At 41.5% G+C, this 19,080-nt stretch overlaps 1 protein-coding gene across 1 annotated transcript in view; it reads left to right on the forward strand.

Annotated features, from left to right (window-relative positions):
* Nucleotides 1-639: 639 nt before the first annotated feature.
* NWD2 (NACHT and WD repeat domain containing 2) overlaps nt 640-19,080 on the forward strand; it is a 55,068-nt gene continuing 36,627 nt past the window's right edge. The window contains exon 1 of the mRNA XM_075420679.1: nt 640-790. Within this exon, the coding sequence (XP_075276794.1) occupies nt 640-790 (151 nt within the window). The remainder of the gene's footprint in view (nt 791-19,080) is intronic.

Below are 19,080 nucleotides of genomic sequence, written 5' to 3' on the forward strand. Positions count from 1 at the left end.
GCCACTGACTGCTGCAAAGGGACCGCATCCCACCGGCTGCGGGTCTCGCCGCTTCCTGCCGCTTTCATTCTTCAAACCGGGGCTGTGCATTTATTCCGATAAATAAATAACTGATTAAAAGGAAAGAAAGAAAGAAAAAAGCAGGAAGAGCATCTCTCTTTTGCACCCGAGCGGGCGGGACTCCCGTGCAGGCGATCACGGAAGGGCTCTGAAGTCCCCACAGCCCGAAGGATGAGCCGGCAGCAGTTTTCCTATAAAAGCCCGGCCCCGGCGCTGTGACACGCTCGGAGGAGGGGACCCGCCGTCAGCCTCGCCGGAGACGTCCCCGCTTCGGACACCGCAAACCCTCGTGGGCGGAGGGGGAACCCGAGAGACCCGCCGGCCGCACCGCGCACCGGCTCTCCCGGCGCTGGGGGGGGGGTAGGCCGCCGCCGTCCCGCCGCCTCCGCCGCCAACTTTCCTCCCGGCGCGGGGGGCGGCGGACGCCTCGCCCGCCCGCGGTGCCGGGCGGCGGCCCCTGGCAGCCGGCGGGTCCGCATGGCCGCTGTCGGCGGGCCGGTGGCGAGCGCCGCGGTCCGGGGGCTGCCGTGAGCCGGGGCCCGGCGGCCGGCGGCGGGGAGCGCGGCGCAGCGCGGCGGGATGTGGCCGGCCGGGGCGGGCGGGAGGCTGCCCTGCCCGCGGGACGCGGCGCTGCGGCGGGCGACCTTCTCCGGCAACCTCTCGGCGTTGCCGTCCCACCTGGTGCCGAGCGGCAGGAGCGTCCGCGTCTTCATCAGCGCCAACCCCGAAGGTAACCGCGGCCCGCCGGGCCCCGCAGCTCCCCCTGCCGCCCGCGCCGCTGCCCGGACCCGGCCGGCGCCGCGGCCCTGCCCGCCGCTCCCTCCCTCCCCTCCGCCCGGGCGCCGGGTGGGCTGGCGGGGCGGCGTGCGGCAGCGCCGGGGCCGGCTCGGAGAACGGGGTGGGGGGGCCGGTACGCCCCGCTCCTGAAGTTTCGTGCCCGTAAATGACCGGTCTGAGAGGCGCCGGGGGAGGGGGGTGGGGGCCTCTCTTTTTTGGGGTGCGCGGGGGGTCTCGGACGTGGCCAGGGGCTGCCTTCCCGCGAACGGGGAAGCTTCCCCGGGGGTTGGCGCGTGGAGCAATCCCGGGCAGGCTGGTTAATTAGCGGCTCGGACCGATTTCCTAGCGGAGCGAAGGCGGGTCTCGGCCGGCTGCAGCACACGGGGTCCTTGGATCCCGGCCGCACTCCGCTTCCCAGGAAGCAGGCACTGAAACCCGCGGTTTCAGCCTAATAAAGTCGGGATCGCATACTCGGTATCCGAACTAATTAGGCATCCTGCTACTTAAAGCCTATTTTTAAAATCACCCTTTGGTACGAGGAATTTGCATACGTTCGGGAGGTGTCGTTGCCACTCCTGCGATTTCAGTCGCTGAAGCATATTCCCGCTGGAAGCACGGAAATAATAAATTAGGGTTTCAAACCTGTTACATCGCTCCTCTGTAGAAACGAGCCCGCTGTATTCACAATTCTCGTTCACACCACCGCCCACCGCCCCCCCCAACACTTCTAATTCAACAATACTTTCACCTTTTATGCAGACACCAGAGAGCTGAAAATCGCGCCTGAAATGACAAAATAGTTTGAATTTTGAGGCGAAAATTGCCTTGGCACCGGTGCTTACGTGAGTATGGGAAATGGAGCTCACAAGCAGAACAGCGGGCACGGGGCTGCCGTGGAGAACTCCCACACCTCCAGGTCCTCCGAGTTGCTTCGCACAAGGAAGCCCTCTGCTCCCGCATCCGACATCCCTGTTGGTTTAAAAAGAAGCCGTTCTTCACGGAAGGCATAAAAATGCTTGCAGTTTCTCGTTGCAGTCTAAGCAAAGATACATAAATAGCGATAATTGGAAAAAAAAAGTCTTTGGCTCTGAAATGAATTTGCTGTGGGTTTTTAGAAGACGTTACTCATTAGAAGTGGGTTTCTGCCAGCATCACTGTAACTGTGGAGCCACTGATGCCTCCGTATTTGATGTGAATGGCATTTATCATCAGGATAGCTTAGTATGTTAGCTAGATCCCGGCTAAAAACAAAAACAAACCACTAAACTCGTTCTAAAAGTTGGGTTTTGAAGCCATATATATTCATTTGCACGTTTGCAGGATTTTACCTTTGGATTGCTATTTCAAAATTTCAGCTTTAAAAAAATCACTAAGAGGAAGAAAATAATTTGGTTGCTTTAGGATTATTTATATTAGCTTATTTGTAGGACCGTATGATCAGAATTATTAACGCTTCACATGTCCAGAATTTTATCTGCAGCCTTGCTCCTGCTTTCAGAAGTGGTAGTATGGGACGGAGATCTCAGAGTGGCTACAGATTTTGGGTACCACTGTCAGCCACTTACAGGAACGTTTAGAGACTCCAAATGATCAGAAACAACCACGGCTATTTGCCAGGGATATCCCTGACACAGAAGTATTACTAACTGCATGTGACCTTAAGAAACAAGAAAAAGTAGCCTGCAATGGGATTTAGATAGCATTTAGTAAAGAACTTAGAAATAAAAATACTGTTTGCAAAATGTCAAGCAAGAGTTCTGGAAAAAAAAGGTTAAACTCTTCCAATTTAGTAAACTGTTTAGCATATTTAAGCCTCAAACCACAAAGTCTGTTTGCATGGCTGGGGCCTTTCTTGTTAATTTTCAGCATGTCAGTGCAGTTTGTAGCCGTTCTTCTTGGTGCTGAGCATTCCTGAAATGAGCTGTGAGTCCCCAGACTCTCAGGGGTGGGAGTGAGTACCCCCCGGCTGTGCTCTGTGTGGCAGAACTGGGGGGCCAGAGAGGCTTCAGGACTAACCCTGCTGGCAGTCACAGGAAAACCTTATCTACAACTTACAGTGTACAATCTTAAAAGGATTTTTCTTGAATTATGTCAATTTAATAAGTGTATGTTGGAGAACTCTGGTGAGTCAGTGTTTGGTCTGTTCTTTACGAACATGCTTATTTGACTGAAATATATTATAGTTTTATTACACACCTAGAACAATAAGTGGCGACAGTGAGCACAGGTAATAGGAACAGAATTGCTTCATTTCAGTCTTTAGTTTTCTAGAGGAAATTTTGTAGAGAAGTGAGACTGTGTTTTCCCCTGGCAGTTAACAGTATTGTCTTGTTCAAGTTGTTAGTATCAGTTAATCAATGTTCATATCACTGAAAATTATTGCATCTCTAGAAACACTGAAGTTGCTTTATTACTTGAATATAAATAAGTCTGTTTTCTCATTTCAGTAGATACAAGCAATCAGACCTATTTTAAATATGTATTTTGGCTAAGAGAGGTTGAAAGTTTTGCTTTAAACAGCCTGTTTGTTTTCTCAAGATATTTTTATTGCTTCAAAGTGATAAGGAAAGTAAGTTACATTTGCCTGATTGTACTAAGTGCTTTTACTGTTACATGTAAAAATGTGTGGACTATAATAGCGACCAGCTAATGAGACTTTCTCTGCTACTCAGTAGTGCCTGCATAGGTGCCTGCCATTAACATACAGTTCCTATTAAATACAACAGGTAGAAACTTCCATACGGTCCGGTTACAAGGAGCTGTGACATCAGCCCTGTATAGGTTCAGAACGTTCCAATGATTCTCATCACTACTTCAAACAGAAAACTACTCTGAGTTGCAAAGTTTGCTGTTTCAAGAAATTATGTGGTGATACGAGGCAGTGTTACCAGCGCTCACTGAAACTGATGCCTTAACCAGAGTCAGGGATTTGTCTTGAAAACGAGATCCTGTGAATTGGAGCATACAGTCAAAACTCCCACATAAATTATCTTGGCTCTTCTGAAAGACATCGATAATTCTTTACTCTGAGCTTAAGTTTTGGTTGTGAAGATGCCTTTCACGTCTGTAATTTAGCAAATGCATGTGCTGCCAAGGGACATGTATAAAGCCAAATCCTACACACAGGTGGTTCTGTTGAAGACAGGATGATAATACCTTTATATAGCAGCTGAGTGTGTCCTGACATAGGTGGTGTTAGCCAGTCTTATCTCAAAGTGTGAACAGGGTTGCATTTAGCACTTCACATGGTAAGGATGCTCCCTCTTCCATCCACATTTCAGCTGCATGCTGCTTGCTCTCCTCTGTGCAGCACCTCTGCATACTTCCTAAGTTCCAACACAGGATTGCTTTTACTGGATCTTAGCAGTTAATGCTTTTTAGCCATTTTTAGCCACTCAGAACGTTTCTGTTGTACAAGCAGAAACAACTGTGATGAGACCATGAACAGCTTGGTTGTAACATCCCATTTTTGTACAGAAGGGCCATGTTCCTCATGGTTTCTGTGCCTCCAGTGCCCATTTTTTAAAAACTATAAACCAAATTACTTTATAAAAAAGCTAACTTAGTTTTGGCATGATTAACAATCTTAAGTATGAAGCCCTATGTATACATTTAGGAATGTAAAATTACGATCTTGCTTTAATACAAGATACTACTGGTATTAGCACCACTTTAATGCCTCCAGTGTACAAGTTTGGTATAAAATTAACCTGTACAGCTGGAACTTCACCAGCTTCCCCATAGATTGACCGAGTGAGACTTCAGTCTCTTACACTACTGAGTGAGTTTCAGTTTTCTTGAGTTATTATACATTTTTTTTACTTTGTTTCCATTGACATGCATCATCCAGAACATTAATTTGAAAAGCACTCTAATAAAGTACGAATGTTGGATGCCCAATTTACGTATTTTCTCATGATACATAAAGCAAAATTCTCACCTGCGCTTAGTTTTGCTGAGTAGGAAAGAATTATTCCTATAAATAATGATTGCAGAAATGGGTCTCACCGATGGTTTTGTTTGGACCTGTTGTAGGCTGCTTTGCAGGAATTACATGTATTTTTATGCATGTTGATGTACATGTGAAAGAAGAAATATGTTATGTGCATTTGTAGTTTAGTGCTACTGAACAGGAGCATGGATGACTCATAACAGATGAAGAATCGTGCTTGCTTTCATTACAAACTTATTGCCATATGTGATAAGAGAAAGGTATAACCTTGCATTCCAGGTGTATTGTATTATTTTTACCTGAAATGTTGTTTCCCTTAAGAAAAATATAATTGAGGAAATGTTAATGTGGAAAAATACTCAAAAGCCAGAATAATGCGTAGTTAATGATGGTCCATTTTGGCCAGCCCCAAAATACCACATGGTGTCCCTACTTGGATACACTGCATGAAGATCTTTTTATAAAGACAATTTTATGTAATCTGGGTGGAATTTATTCCTTAGCTAAAGGAAAACACAGATGTTCAAGTGTATGAAATTGCAAGGGAGGTGTTGCGGAGATGTGGAGACAAATAACTCCGGGACTTTTTTTTATGCTAAGTGTTAGTTCTGGTTACCTAACTTTGTATCGATTTATGGTTTTACGTGATGCACATCACTGTAGTGTTTAAGAGCTACAAACCAAGCTACACTTGGGAAAAAAAAAAAGTTCAGTGGTTTTAGAGATAAAGTTGAGTATCCCAAAGTTTGGGAGAACAACATGGTTCAAGTACCTGGGTTTGGTACGGGCCTTGAGTTGAAATATGAAATATTTCAGGAGGCCCAGAGGTTAGCGATACCTACAGTTCATTAGTTTGGAAAGAGTCCTGCTGTTATCAGTATTTCTGCCTCTCCATGAAGCTTTCTCTTTCCAGTTGTGCCACAGAACAACTCTGTTGTTGGTACAGTTGAGCGGGAAATAAGATCTGACTCTCCTTGAGACTGTATGACCCAGTCTCATGTAGGCTTTAACTTTTTTTGCAAGGCAGGGCCGGTAGATCTCAAGCAAAACCAGTACAAGGTGGTTTTTTTGCTGAGCAGATCCTCCAGCCTTTGTTCCTGTTAGAGGAAATGATTGTTTTGGGCTAGGGTGGAGACTGAAGTGGACAGAAGTTTATTCTGCTGGACAGATAAACTTCAGAAACTATTGATAAACTGTGTGAAGAGAACTGCTCTTTATGTCCCCCTGTTCTTTTTGTGGGTTCTTCGCTTATGCAGCCTGGGGCTTGGGCTAAGGATTTGCTCTATATGTACCAAATAAGCAAGTGGAAACATTGACAACTTTTGTTTAATTTTCAACAAAATTTTTCATTCACATACTCAAACGGTGCATTTGGGAAGCAAGACTAAGATCAAGAGGTGTGGGTTTTGTAGTAGCTGTGTAGTTTGTTGGTGCTGTTCCTTCTTCTTGATATAGAAACAAGCAAAATTAGCTGACACCCAGTCACTTTCCTTCTAAGCAGCATCTGGAATTATCAGCCCCAAAAGTTTGGATTATTTATTTACTCTATCTACTTAAAAAACAGCACTTAAAATTTTTAATCACATGACCATTCCTTTTTAATTTAAAAAAATATTAAAATTGTATTTTTCTATAATTTTTGTATATGTGCTTATAGTTTGTATACACACACATGAACACGTATACACAAATTATATAAAATAGTATAAAATGTATAAGATGCTATAAATGGATGTATAAAACTCAGGCTCCACTATCACAGACAATTTTCAATCGTGCTGTTAGGACCCCTAGTGAGAATTGGGTATTTAGCTCAAAGGGCATCACTCCAAGTTGTAATTCTAGCGTTACTGAAGAACAGCCCAGGTTTTGTTAAATGCTATTGTAACAGTAAAAACTTTGCAGAGGAGCTTAGATTTTATCCGCGAGTAAACTTGTAAACGTTCAGGGTTGCATGCACCCGCAGCTTAGGTTCTATGACTGTTTTTCTTAGCATTGAAGAAATAATATTAAAACACAGCAGAATCTATAATTTCTTTTTTTCCTTTCTGACTTTGCAAATATTGCTTTATTTCTTCAGATGTGTTTGCGTGCTAGACTGGTTCCATATCTTGTAGTTGATGTATATATACACAGATAGATATGCATGCATCTTTTTATTAAACTAGAAATACAGAACAGTCAAGGTGTGCGTAGGACAGTGGAGCGTGCCCCGTTCCTGTGCGAAGTGCCCATCCTTTCAGTGACAGACAGGGAGGAGCTTGTGGCCCCTGTAAACTTGACAGTTTCTACGTACAGTGAGGGACAGTGAAACACTTGTGCAAATTCCGTGTGATATTAATTTCTCACCTAATATGTTAGATGACGGACAGCAGCAGTGTTGAATCGAGTTCCCACTGTGCAGCAAACTAACGAGGGTTTCCGAGGCTGGGTTTCGAGGGGACCTTGTGTGTTCTGAGGTGGGATTTCTGTAATCGCCTAAGAATGGTGCAATACAAAGGGTACATCATTTGGCATCCTATCTCTAAAGCTTATGCAGTGGAATAACTCCTTTTAAGAAGCTTATGTACATGACTATGTAGGCATATGCATGTGTTCACAGATGTGTAAACACACAAGAGAAAATCCTACCTTAGACTTCAAGATATTTTAAAATATTTGTTACAGGAAGAAAATTAAGATCAAGGAGTTACTGAACTTCTAATTCAAGATATGAGGGCAGTGCCTGAGTGACAATTTTTCATCTGAAACAAATGACGTTTCTTTGTATTTTCATCTGCTGAAAGAGTATTTTGTGTAAGATATCCTTTCAGGCGGCAGTAATAATACGTTAGTAATATTTAGCTACCAGTAATTTAAGGCATTAACATATTGGAGGTGATAGATATAATGTAGACAGTCATGTGTATGGAATATAGATAAATCTGGCAGTGTTTAATATAGACGAGGCTGTGCAAGACAATTGCTTTATCCCATTATGGAATTTTAATTAAAGAAGGATAATAATAGATAGAGTTAGAGAACCCAATTTAATCATCATCGTGCCAGTGCAACTCTAAAATAACTCCACTGGCCTGATGCTGTTCTTATTAATTTAGGTGTTCTGTCAGAGAGAGGTTTTTACTTTCATAATCTTTAGTTAAAAGGGCAGTAGGGCTAAATCACAAGTGGCTCAGCTAGGAGCAAGCCACGAGTCAGTGCAGAGTACCATGTGCATGCTGTTGTGCTGGGCAAGGAGGAGAGGTACCATGTGCAACTCGTGTAAGCCACGCCATCACCACCATAATGACATGCCTGCCTCTATCTTTGAACTGGTCTAAAACTCCCTCTATAAGCATTTACTAACGCCCATTGTCAGAGAGAAGATGCCATGCTGGACAGACCTTATGCCTGACCAGCTACAGTCATTCTTGTACAGAATCTGGATCTAGAGAAAAAGTCATCTTTACAGACTAGATTTATCAGGCTGTTAAAATACACTTGGTGCCAGATGCTGGAAAGATTAGCAAATGGCAGATCTTCCACACTGGGCTTAATCCAGAGTCATGCTGTTGCGAAGTATCAATCTTTGGGACTGATCAAAGAGCTGAACAGATCAGATTTCCAACTGTCAGAGCCTGAGAAACAGTCTTGTACAACCTGCTCCTAGCGTTTGCTTGGGGTGGCACAGCTGCAGTCTTCAGTATAGTAGCATGTGTCTTTGGTATGATTAAACAGTCAAAAATATTTATTAGTAGAGTCTCTACTAGCAATTGAGTACCTTCGCAGTCTCACCCATGCTTTATAAATCTCCAGCATTGTCCTCTAACTCTCTGTTATCCGAATCACATATTGAGACATGTAGTTATTATAGTGTATGTATGATACATAGCAATGTTATTTGTAAAATTATTATTTAGATCCTCTAGTTAGTAATATTTTACAAAACATTAAGATGAAATGAGAATTAATTACTAAAATCTCTATCCAGACAGCCTTCAGAGGGCTCCCCAACTGAAGTGTTTGCTGTTGGCGGGCATTTCTGAAGCCTAGACCTTTTGATGAATTCGTATTACTAAAGAGCATTTGCATTTCTTACAAGCTACAGCACTTCACATAAGTACAAAAGAAACATTCAGAAGCATATAGAAGTTCAAAGTTAAAATCACTGGCAAAATAATGGCTTGTGCAGACCCTCCAAAAACCCTTTCTACCATAGCAGCTTCAATATATATTATCTCCTAGTTAGTATTGTTTATTTGTATTGTGCAAGATTGATGCCTGACCATGCAGTGTAGGAAGAAATGATGGCACTTTAGAATGTTTTTCACAGATTCCCTGACACTGCCTGAGCTTCCACTCAATGTTTATTCACAAGCAATCTCACTGACCGGATTAGATTAAGATTACTTTTAAATGATTGAGAACCATTGAACCAGCCTCCTCTAGGTGACCCTGCTTCAGCAGGGGGGTTGGACGAGATGACCCACAGAGGTCCCTTCCAACCCCTAACATTCTGTGAATAAACATGGGGGTTGAATACTTTCAGATAAGAAGAGTTATCTGTATTTGTAGAGTTATGCACATTGGCTATTTTCTGTAAGAGAAGTGGGAAGCAAATGCAGTAACATCAGACATAGTGAGTTAGACCAAAAGAGCCCAGTGCTCCTCCTGTGACCCTAGCAGTTTCAGATGCATGACGAAAGAAGAAGAGATCATAACAGGGATAAAATGATAAAGATTATATCTTTGTGTTTAATAATCTGTGAGGTCCTTTGCTTCCATGAATTTGTCTAGTTGCTTTACTAATTAGTCAGTAATGTTGGTACTTGCATCAACCTTTCCAAGTCTTGAGACAGATGAGTGAAATGCTGAATCCTACTAACTTCAGTGGGAATTTTGTATGGACAAGACCACGCAGATTCAGCCAAAGAGGTGATCTCGAAAACCAAAAGTTGAAATATCTGTGGAGTAGGGATACCTAAAAGCAGATCTCCCTAAAAGAGTAACTTTATCCAAAACTATCATTGCATTGATCCATTTTTGTTTATCTGTATATAGAAAGAGAGGCTAACTGTGAAGACCTAGTTATCTGAATGTCCTTATTTCCATGGGGTTATTAAAATGGAGCCATAATAAGAGATAAATAAGGAAATTAGTGTTCAATAATCTAAGGAGTCTAAGGTATGGAGTCTAATCTAAAGGAGTCCAGTGTGTCACGCAGGACTCTGATCTAAGGGTTATTTTATTATTGAGAATTTTCCATGCCTACCTATGCCAGCATGACACATCTGGAGGATCTTGCTTTACTGGCATAATCAAATATAACATAAATCATGTATGACTGCTTTATATGTAATTTGCTTAAAATGAAGGACTTAATTATTTTATTTTTTTCGTACCTGCTGTTGTTTAATAAAGGCCCCCCCAAATTCTGGAAAAGGAGATTAGAGGAAAAATATTTTCTTATTTAATAATAAGCATGGTGGCTAGATTCATAGTCAGTACTGTTCTGGCAAGACAAATTTATTTTTTTCTGAAGAAAATGCCTATTTTTCTAGTTCATTTTCCACCCTATAATATTTCTGATAGCTCAGATACTGAGAGCAGTGAGCAGTAAGAGTTGATCCTCTTTGTAGGAGTGGTTATTGGTAAATGTTAGGAAAATGATAAAATCATATTATTGTTTGATAATGGCCTTGATTTACTTATGTGCTTATTGGATTACATGTAAGTGTGATGAAGAATTAGGCAATGCTCTTGAAGCATGGTGTTGAAGCATTCCTGTGTATGTGGTCCCTAATTTGGCGTATCAAGACACTCGCGGAGTTTATATGATGATTTACTTTGAAATGCAAGTGATTTAAAACATGGGATTATAAAGAATTAAGCAATGTGTCATGAGCAAAATGAGTGCCATTGAGTTCAATGACATGCCATTTAAATCAGAAATATGTGGCCATAACAGAGGTCCAAGGGACCACAGGCAGTTATTTCACTAGGCAGTTATTACCGTGTAAATCACAGACCAGGCGGCTGGAAAGGACCTCATGAGGCCTTCAGATCTGTCCTCCTGCCTAAAGAAGGATCAAACATGTCTGTGCCATTCCTGACAGAAGGTAGTCTAGCTCTTCATGAGCTATTTCCAAACCAGTTAAGAAAATACATAGGAGAATGGACTGTACAGCATACTGCTGCACTATATCTTCCGTAGCACTACTGGTAGTGCTTGCCATGACATCTGCACACACAAAAGAAATTCATTAGTCAATAGAAACTACCAAAGGTAAAAAATTCCCTGAAGATTTCCTTGCTTATAATGAGTTTCAGTAACTTTCACTAGTCTATGTCATTATTCATAAATTTCTTAAATCTAGTTTCTGCCTCTTCATCCATTTGCCATGTCAGGAAGCCAACCCGTGCATCCAAGAAAAGCATCTGTAATACAAAGCAATAAACTCCCATAAAGGTTATTTTACCATGTATATATGTCCCGCAGAGAAATACTTGTTTCAGATGAAGCTTTCCTGCAAATAAGGCATTTACGAACTGTCTAATAGCTCGTGTTACAGCTTTTCGTTTCATGGTTCATTTATGAATGGGAGGAGGAGACTCACTTACAGGATTTCTCTTATTTACCTCCTGATTTATTCTCATATAGGATATTCATTGTATTTGAGATTAATATCATTTTGTCAGATTTGTTTAAAGTCAGTCAGGAGTTAAAAATATTTTTCAAAAGACAACAGAAGACACGTAGAAGACACACAAACCATCATATATTCCTCCTTTAGAAAACAGAGCTAAAAATGCAAATGGTCTCCTTACACTCCACCTGTTTTAATTATGAATTTTCTATTTTATACTTTCTATAATCAACCATGTATAATACTATATAATTCTACTGAGCAGTTCCATTGCTGGTGTATTGTTCCAGTGTTAATACCACAGTCAGCTCCTCATAGTCATTATGTAAATTCAGAATCATTTCAAATAAAAGAAACAAGAACCCCAGTTGTAGATTCAGTTGTATTTAACCGTATGTAGGTGTATAAGGTAAAAGATGCCATCTTCTACACAGCCATTGAGAGTATCGCATCATAGAAGATCTTTATCCTCCTTTAAAGGTCATTGTAACTCATTGGGTATCATTACTGTGAAAATAAGAGCAAACAGTTGGGGAAGATGGCTAAAATAATTTCAAAGTACTACTCTGGAAGACAGTCTGTACTTCAGTCACTGATTGATTAAATAGGTATGCCAGTTCTAGAAGTTCTTCAAATGTTATTTTCTGTATCATGCTTGTGAAAAATGGCCTTTTCAACTGGATTATATAATCTTCACTGAAAATAATGCTTAGATGAATCATTCGAATTGGAAAGGCTAAGGGGGAACGGAAGCAAGTTAAGTCATTCTTCCTTTGTATGTCTGTCTTCCTCTCAGACTTTACATAATCCATCAAAACAAGCCAGTTTTTGCTCAATGAATTTTAGCGCCGACCCCACCTGGATTTCTCAGTTTGAAAAACTGTTGTACTGCAGTGCTTGTAAGTGGGTGGTTATAGCTTGGTAGAAGTTGTCTGTTGGTTTGTGAAATACTCCTGTAAGAAATCGGTTGAGATTCTCTTACGTGGACAAGGCATGGCTGAGTTTCTGGCATCCCTCCCTTACGTGGTCCTGTTGTTCTGGGCTTAATGCCCTTTTGCAGCTGCTGTTCTTTGCCAGGATTGTCATTCATTTAGTTTCTTCATCTTTGATAAGTCTTTCTACAGCAGCCAACGACTATTCTGACTGTGCAGTGATGTTATTTAATAGTCCTCTCCAGTTAGCATCGAGAAAAAAAAGTCTGTTGCAAAGAAAACTCCTACTTTATTGATGCAGACTTACCGCAGTGATAGCAAGCAGCACCTCTCTCTTTGAGGTGTCAGATTCGAGCCTTTTTCATCTTCTGGCTTAAAAGTCTTCCCATCTTTCACTTGAAGGCCATATGGTAGGCAACATTTATCAGTCATGCTTTTTCAGCTGGCCTGACTGACTGTAGCAGTTTTGTAGTGACCCAAGCCATGGCCACGTTCCACCCAATTTAAGGAATAATATGACCTGGATGAGAACTTTGTGACTTGTGAACTTAAATAGAAAGTTTAGAGAAGGGAAGGGCAACTTTACCGAAGAGCCACCAGTGCTTGCAGAGCTCTTCTGTAGCTTTGCACTGCTGCCAGGTGTAGAGTCACATCGGAGTGTTTCTGGGGATTTCTTCAGAATGAGGTGTATTTAATGAGCCTGTGCTGGCCTGTACTGTGAAATACGTGTGGGCTTTTATGAGCCTTGCTTTCTTGTGGTTTTTTATGGCTTGTGCCTGGTTTATGCCTTCTCAAAGCCTGCAACACACTACTTCATTTGCTTCCAGCACGTGAATCTGCAGTTCAGTTACGAGACGAAATGTCTGTGACATCCCACTGCTTTATTGACTGCCGCTGCTTCATTACCTCAGGTGCTTTAGTAACGTACGCTCATTGCTTTCGCTTTGGTCTAGTGATGTCAGAAAAATAATTGTAAAGCTACTGCAGTGCACACAACTTAATTGTTAAAAACATTTTCCAGTGTTGTGCGGCTGTTGTTCTGCTTTTTAGGTAATTCTATAATTTTTTGAAGTCTGAGTTGACACCTCTAAGATGATTTGGTAGGATTTTTGTACGTGTCTTTGTTACTGCACAGGCCCTTTTTATGTCTGCTGTTATGCATTTTTGCACAGCTCACTCAGAAGTCCTCTTTTGGATTTCACAAGAAGTTTTTCTTTCACATTAATTTTGATTATAGTTGCAAATTCTTGTCCTTGCAGGCTTTGCTGTTTTCCAGTGCTTAGCTGTAATAAGCTTTGGTGTTCTGCAGAGATAATTTTCAGACTTAATTTTGGTGTCTCTAAATGTGCTGTGTCTTCAGTTTCTCCTGTCACATCATTTAATTGTACAACAATAATTGTTTGTAAATTGTCATGTTTTCAAGAGCTTTTCCTAGTTTGCTTTATTAAATGCAAGAATTAGATTTTCTTGAATTCTTCTACTTACACGGTTTGCAGAACGCAAAATTCTCCCCCTGTAGAGATGCTGCCTTCAACCCATGGTGCTGCTAAAGCTCCCACTGTGCCTTGGCATTGGCATGCAGATGCGTTTGCGTTTGCAGCGTTTGCCACAAATCATAGTCAAGGGACGCAAGGACGCCTAGGCACCCAAGCTGCAGTCTAGGGACCGTCTGCAGGATTGGGAAAGGATTCCAAGTCAACCCAACTCTTCTTTTTTCTTTAAGAGCATCTACATGTCAGAGTGCTGTTTTCCCAAGGGGTAATGTGAGGTTAGTTATTAGGATACATTATGAGGTAAAATTCTGCTTCAGAGTCCTCACCCATAACATACTCACTAGATTTAATGAACATGTAGGGTTTGTTTATTTATTAATTTATTTATGGATTGAAGGATTTCATCCAAACTCTGCAGAAGTCAGTAAGGCATCAAAAGGTATGGGGTTTCAGTACATGCCACAAATGTAGAACTTCATTTAAAATCTGCTACGATTAACAGATCTTTCCATTAACTTCACCAGCCTTTGGATCAGACTCCAAATTTCTTTCATCTAAGCATACTGTACACATAGTAAAACTGAGAACTCTCAGAAACCAATGTTGGTTTTAAATTGGGAACACAATCATGTGTGAATAACAAAAATTTGAATCTTGATAGTTGGATATAGGTACCATTTTTCCTTTCTGTCATGTCAGTTCCATACTGATATTTCCCCTAAATCCTATATTTCAACATGAGTCTTGGCCCCTTTGATTTTACTAGTTGCCTCATTTTTTTATGTATATAAATTGACAACTGGGCATTATTGTTAAGCCAATAGATGGCACTGGTTAATCATATTAACAGTCAAGACGCAGGGTATTTTGTAAGATGCCATTGTGAAATGTGGCCAGCTATTAAACATTGTAATTAAAAAAAAAAATACATATTCTATATGTGTTGTTTTAAATTTGTCATCTTACAGAACTGACAGTAGGGAACACTTCAGAGAAATAGGTTTTAAAATTACACCTCATTTTAAGTCATATTGTTTGATTTTGGGCTAAAAAAGAAAAGCTAATTGCTGCAACTAGAAATTTTTGGCTTCTAATTATGCCCTACATTTTGAATCCTGCCTCAGATAGTTAGATCTTTTGTTTTGAAAATGTGTTTGTTTAAATGTTCTGGCATAGACCACAAATTTGTAGTCACATCCTGTCATTTCTCCACAATTGAGGCACACATTTCAGGATTACGTACTATTTTAATGTTATTTTTCATTATTTCTTCTGACATTTATGCCAGGCAGCCATTTCTTTGGGCTCAAATGCTCAGCCCGCTGCTGTTGTATTTATTTTTTTTTAAGAACAGAGAAGGCTGAGGAGAGGGAGATGCCACCAATGCTGTTATACAGTAGCCTGGTGGCTAGAGCGCTAACTTCTGAGCTGAAGCACTGCGATCTAAGTCGGACCGAGTCCAGCAGAGTCGTGCACGCTTTCTGCACATCTCATGAGAGAGCTCCCACTATCAGGTGGGGTGATGACACGCACCTGTGTACATCACAGGAATGTTGCAGTATTTTGCTAGTCAGAATTTATTTGGAGGGTTACAGTCAGTTATGGGTTTTAGTTTAATTGATGAATGGCCTTCAGTTTCTCATTTGCCTTCTTAGAGAGCCAGTAGAGACTTGGAGGTTGGCAGTGTTGTTTGGGGAGGGGACACTGGAAGAAGTGACTCAGACTGATCTGTTGCCATTCTCAGTCTACCTATAAAGCATCCTGGGAAGCTCTGGATGTTTATTCTAATGCTCTCTACGCGCAGAAACTCCAAGGGAAGGAAATGACAACAGAGTCTATGGAGTTAATTTTCTTGAGAGGCAAGGGTACTAGCTACCTCAAGTCATTTTTCGCTCTCTTACCAGCTATATGATTCAAACTCATTGCTTGCAAAGTGCTCTTGAGGTTGTCAGATGAAAGGCACTATAGAAATGCAAATGACTTATTATTATGGTATTATTTTCAGAGACAAGGTTTCCATAATATTTAGGGACATTTGTTACTTACTGGTATTCAAAGCTTTTAGTAGCAGGGATAATACACAATGCTATTGTGCATTATTAGTGAAAAAAAGGCAGTTTAAAAGGAGTAATTCAGTTGAGTAGTCATATGTGACAAGAACATCGTAGCGTTAAGAGACTTGGCAACCACTTTCCTACTTGGTATTGCTGCTAAGTATTTTTTAACCTTATTTGCATCATATCCTTAGATAATTCAAGTGCAGAAATTCTCACTGCAGTTAATAGGGAATGGCTATAAAATACCCACATTTTTTAATATTGCAATACATTAAAAAAAAAATCCTATGGCAAGAACCTGTCCTACCCATCCATCAAATCTAAGCATTTAGATACACAGAGGAAGCAAATAGCTGAATGTCTTAGTGGATGTGCATTCAGGACCAGATTAGAAGTTCTCTGCTCATCCGGGCTTCCATAGTTGCACAAGAAACTCCAACATTATGTGTTAATAAACATATCTATGTGCATTTGTGTAGGAGACTAAGCTAGCAGAGACTAAGCTAGCTGTGAAAGAGGTGAGGTCAAGACCCCCAGCAAGCTTCTGTCCTGACCCACTGCAAAGCACAGGAACACTGAGAACAGGGGGTTGATACAGAAATTGTTTCTTCTGTGTGTACAAGGAGCTGCTCTTCGCTGGCTGACGGGCTGGAGATGAAACCTGCAGGCAGCTCTGTGACCCCATATGACGTTCATTTCTGTGGTGCCTTGGACAGCTGCAAGGGCAGATTTTTCCTTCTTCTTTTTCTGCCTTGATTCTTCCAGGTTCAGCTGCCTGCCTCAACCTGTTATGTCAGTCAACAATTTTCCTGCGGGCTCCTGCGAGCTGGGTAATGCAGCATTCCTCTGTCAAACAGCAGCAGCGCAAACACCCTCCCCACTTAGGATTTTCCCCTGCTTGAGGGCCTGGGCTTGCATCATGCGTGGGTAAGGCTACTCTCGGGTGCTGTTTCTGTGAACAGGCTATCAACTGGAATGTGCCTCTCCTCTGAGGGTGGTCGCGTGGGGCTCACTACCCCCACATTGGCACCCCCTGTGCAACCCACGATAGCAGCATGGGGCTGAGAAACCTCCTTATTCAGCTGCGTCACGCCTTGGTTGAGTAAGAGTCGTCGCGTGACTGCAGCCCACATGCATGAGACAGCTGTTCCCATCACTGCGGATGAACCCAGACCAGTACAACCACCAGCAAGAAGATAAACTGTCTGGTCTTAGGGCACAATAACTAGTCCTTGAAAATGAGCAATCTCCATCAGGCTTCTGTGTTAACTCTTTCTGTTCACTTGCATATACATTTTGAAATTTTCTTTAGGGTATTTTCCATGACTTATTTTATCCCAGAGATCAATGCTTGGCAACTGTTTGTAAATACGCATCATCTGTTTACTAACACAAGAATGTAAAATGTACTTTCCCAATTAAAAATAAGATAAGCGACTTTAATAGCAGAACAGCTTGTGTTTGAAGGTCAGACTTTGGCATGGAAATAGTTCTCGCTGAGAAGCAGCACCTTGGAGGACTCCAATGAAAACTGGCAGTGATTTGACTGAGCTACAAGCCTTCAGACATCACACCTCACACAGTCATGTTTAAGCAGCAATTGCCTGTTACTTGGCAGAAAGGCTGTAAATGCATATGCGGCTAATTCAGTTCAGCCCTCAGCATTTGCACTGGGGATTCACGGGGAGTGGGAGGGCTGCGATGATGTTCTCAGTCAGTTCAGGGTGTAGGGGTGGGCAGGACAGCGTGGTTATGGAGTGGCTTAGGAGGCAACCATCTGCAAGAGTTAGCACTTCTATGGAAGATGTGCATTCAGCAAGTCACTCTCTTGCTCAAGACTGTCATTTTTGGTTTCATTTCAATACTGGAGACAAGTTTAGGGTTGGGTTTTTTTGAAGTCTTGTTTTATGTCTTTGCAGATGTAGTTCCATTCCCACAGTTTATTGTGGACTACCATTAGGATTTCAGAGTCTCAGAATTAACATTAGGAGGTGTCTAAAGCTCATCTCACAGCTACTGTCTCATTTTGGTTGCTAGAAGAATGTCATTTAGTTAATCCGTTCATCTGCAGCAGCAGCCTGGAAGGTGGAATTTGCCTGCGTGACATTTTTGTTGTTAGGATCTGCCAGCTTCACAGATTTGCTGTCACTGTAAATCGGGTTAGATTTTATTTAATTAAACCAGCTTATCTGCCATCCATACTGATTACTGTAGTTCATCTTAATTATATGCACTTCTGTTTCCTTAAAGTTTCACAACTTATTACAAACACAGGAATTCCTAAAATTCATTAATATAAGCACCAGACTCAGATTCCAATTAAATAAACACATTCGATTAGATTTGGAGGTAGGAATAAAAATACAGGATGGGTATGCCGAGTGTCTTATCCAGAACACAGTTCTAGTTGAAGGAAGGTTTTATCTCTTTCTATTTCATTTACAAGGTATTAGAAATGTAGCACTATTCTTGCAGTGTGTTGTTTCATTTTCTGAACAAGACTGTACAAGCTGCGCTGCAGGGAACAGCACTATGTTCTAAAGCTAGAGCCAGTGGGGTCCTGCAGTGTAACCCTGTGGGCATAAATGGAAAGCAGCAGAATACGGTTTTATCTGTTGTATACCTCAGACAATATATTTCCCATTTATCATTTGATCAAGTTTGCTCTTAACTTCTGCCCTTTTCCAATATTTTTTTTCTTGTTCCTGCAACTTAGTCTGTTTTAGTTCCCTAGTAAGACTTTTCTGTTCGCTGTCATTTTGATCGTTTAAGTAACTGCAAACAGTAACTGTGCATTGTTGCTTCCGTAATAACAAAGCTGTAGTCATGATTAATTTCCCTTTAGAGAGGCAAGAATCATTTTGGTTTAGCTCAGTAACTGAGTAGTAAGTTGGTTTTCAGCAGTTTATTCTACTCAGTCATGAAGACATGATGCTGTGTGTTTTCGTAGACTTGCATGCCAAAATTAACCTGTGTTAAGGCAAAGAATATAGAATATATAGTCTTATATCACTGACTGATCTAAGGGCCTCAGTTACTGTAAAGATAAAAAAAAAAAAGTAAAGTATTTCAAATGAAGCCAAGTATACAGGTAGCTTTTATCACAAGCAACACTGTGCAGGACAGTGACTCCAAGCTAGCACTGAGAAACGCTGCTCTGGAGCCAAAATAATACTGCTGTGT

The sequence above is a fragment of the Opisthocomus hoazin genome, chromosome 5, assembly GCF_030867145.1.
Source record: "Opisthocomus hoazin isolate bOpiHoa1 chromosome 5, bOpiHoa1.hap1, whole genome shotgun sequence".
Lineage (NCBI taxonomy): Eukaryota > Metazoa > Chordata > Aves > Opisthocomiformes > Opisthocomidae > Opisthocomus > Opisthocomus hoazin.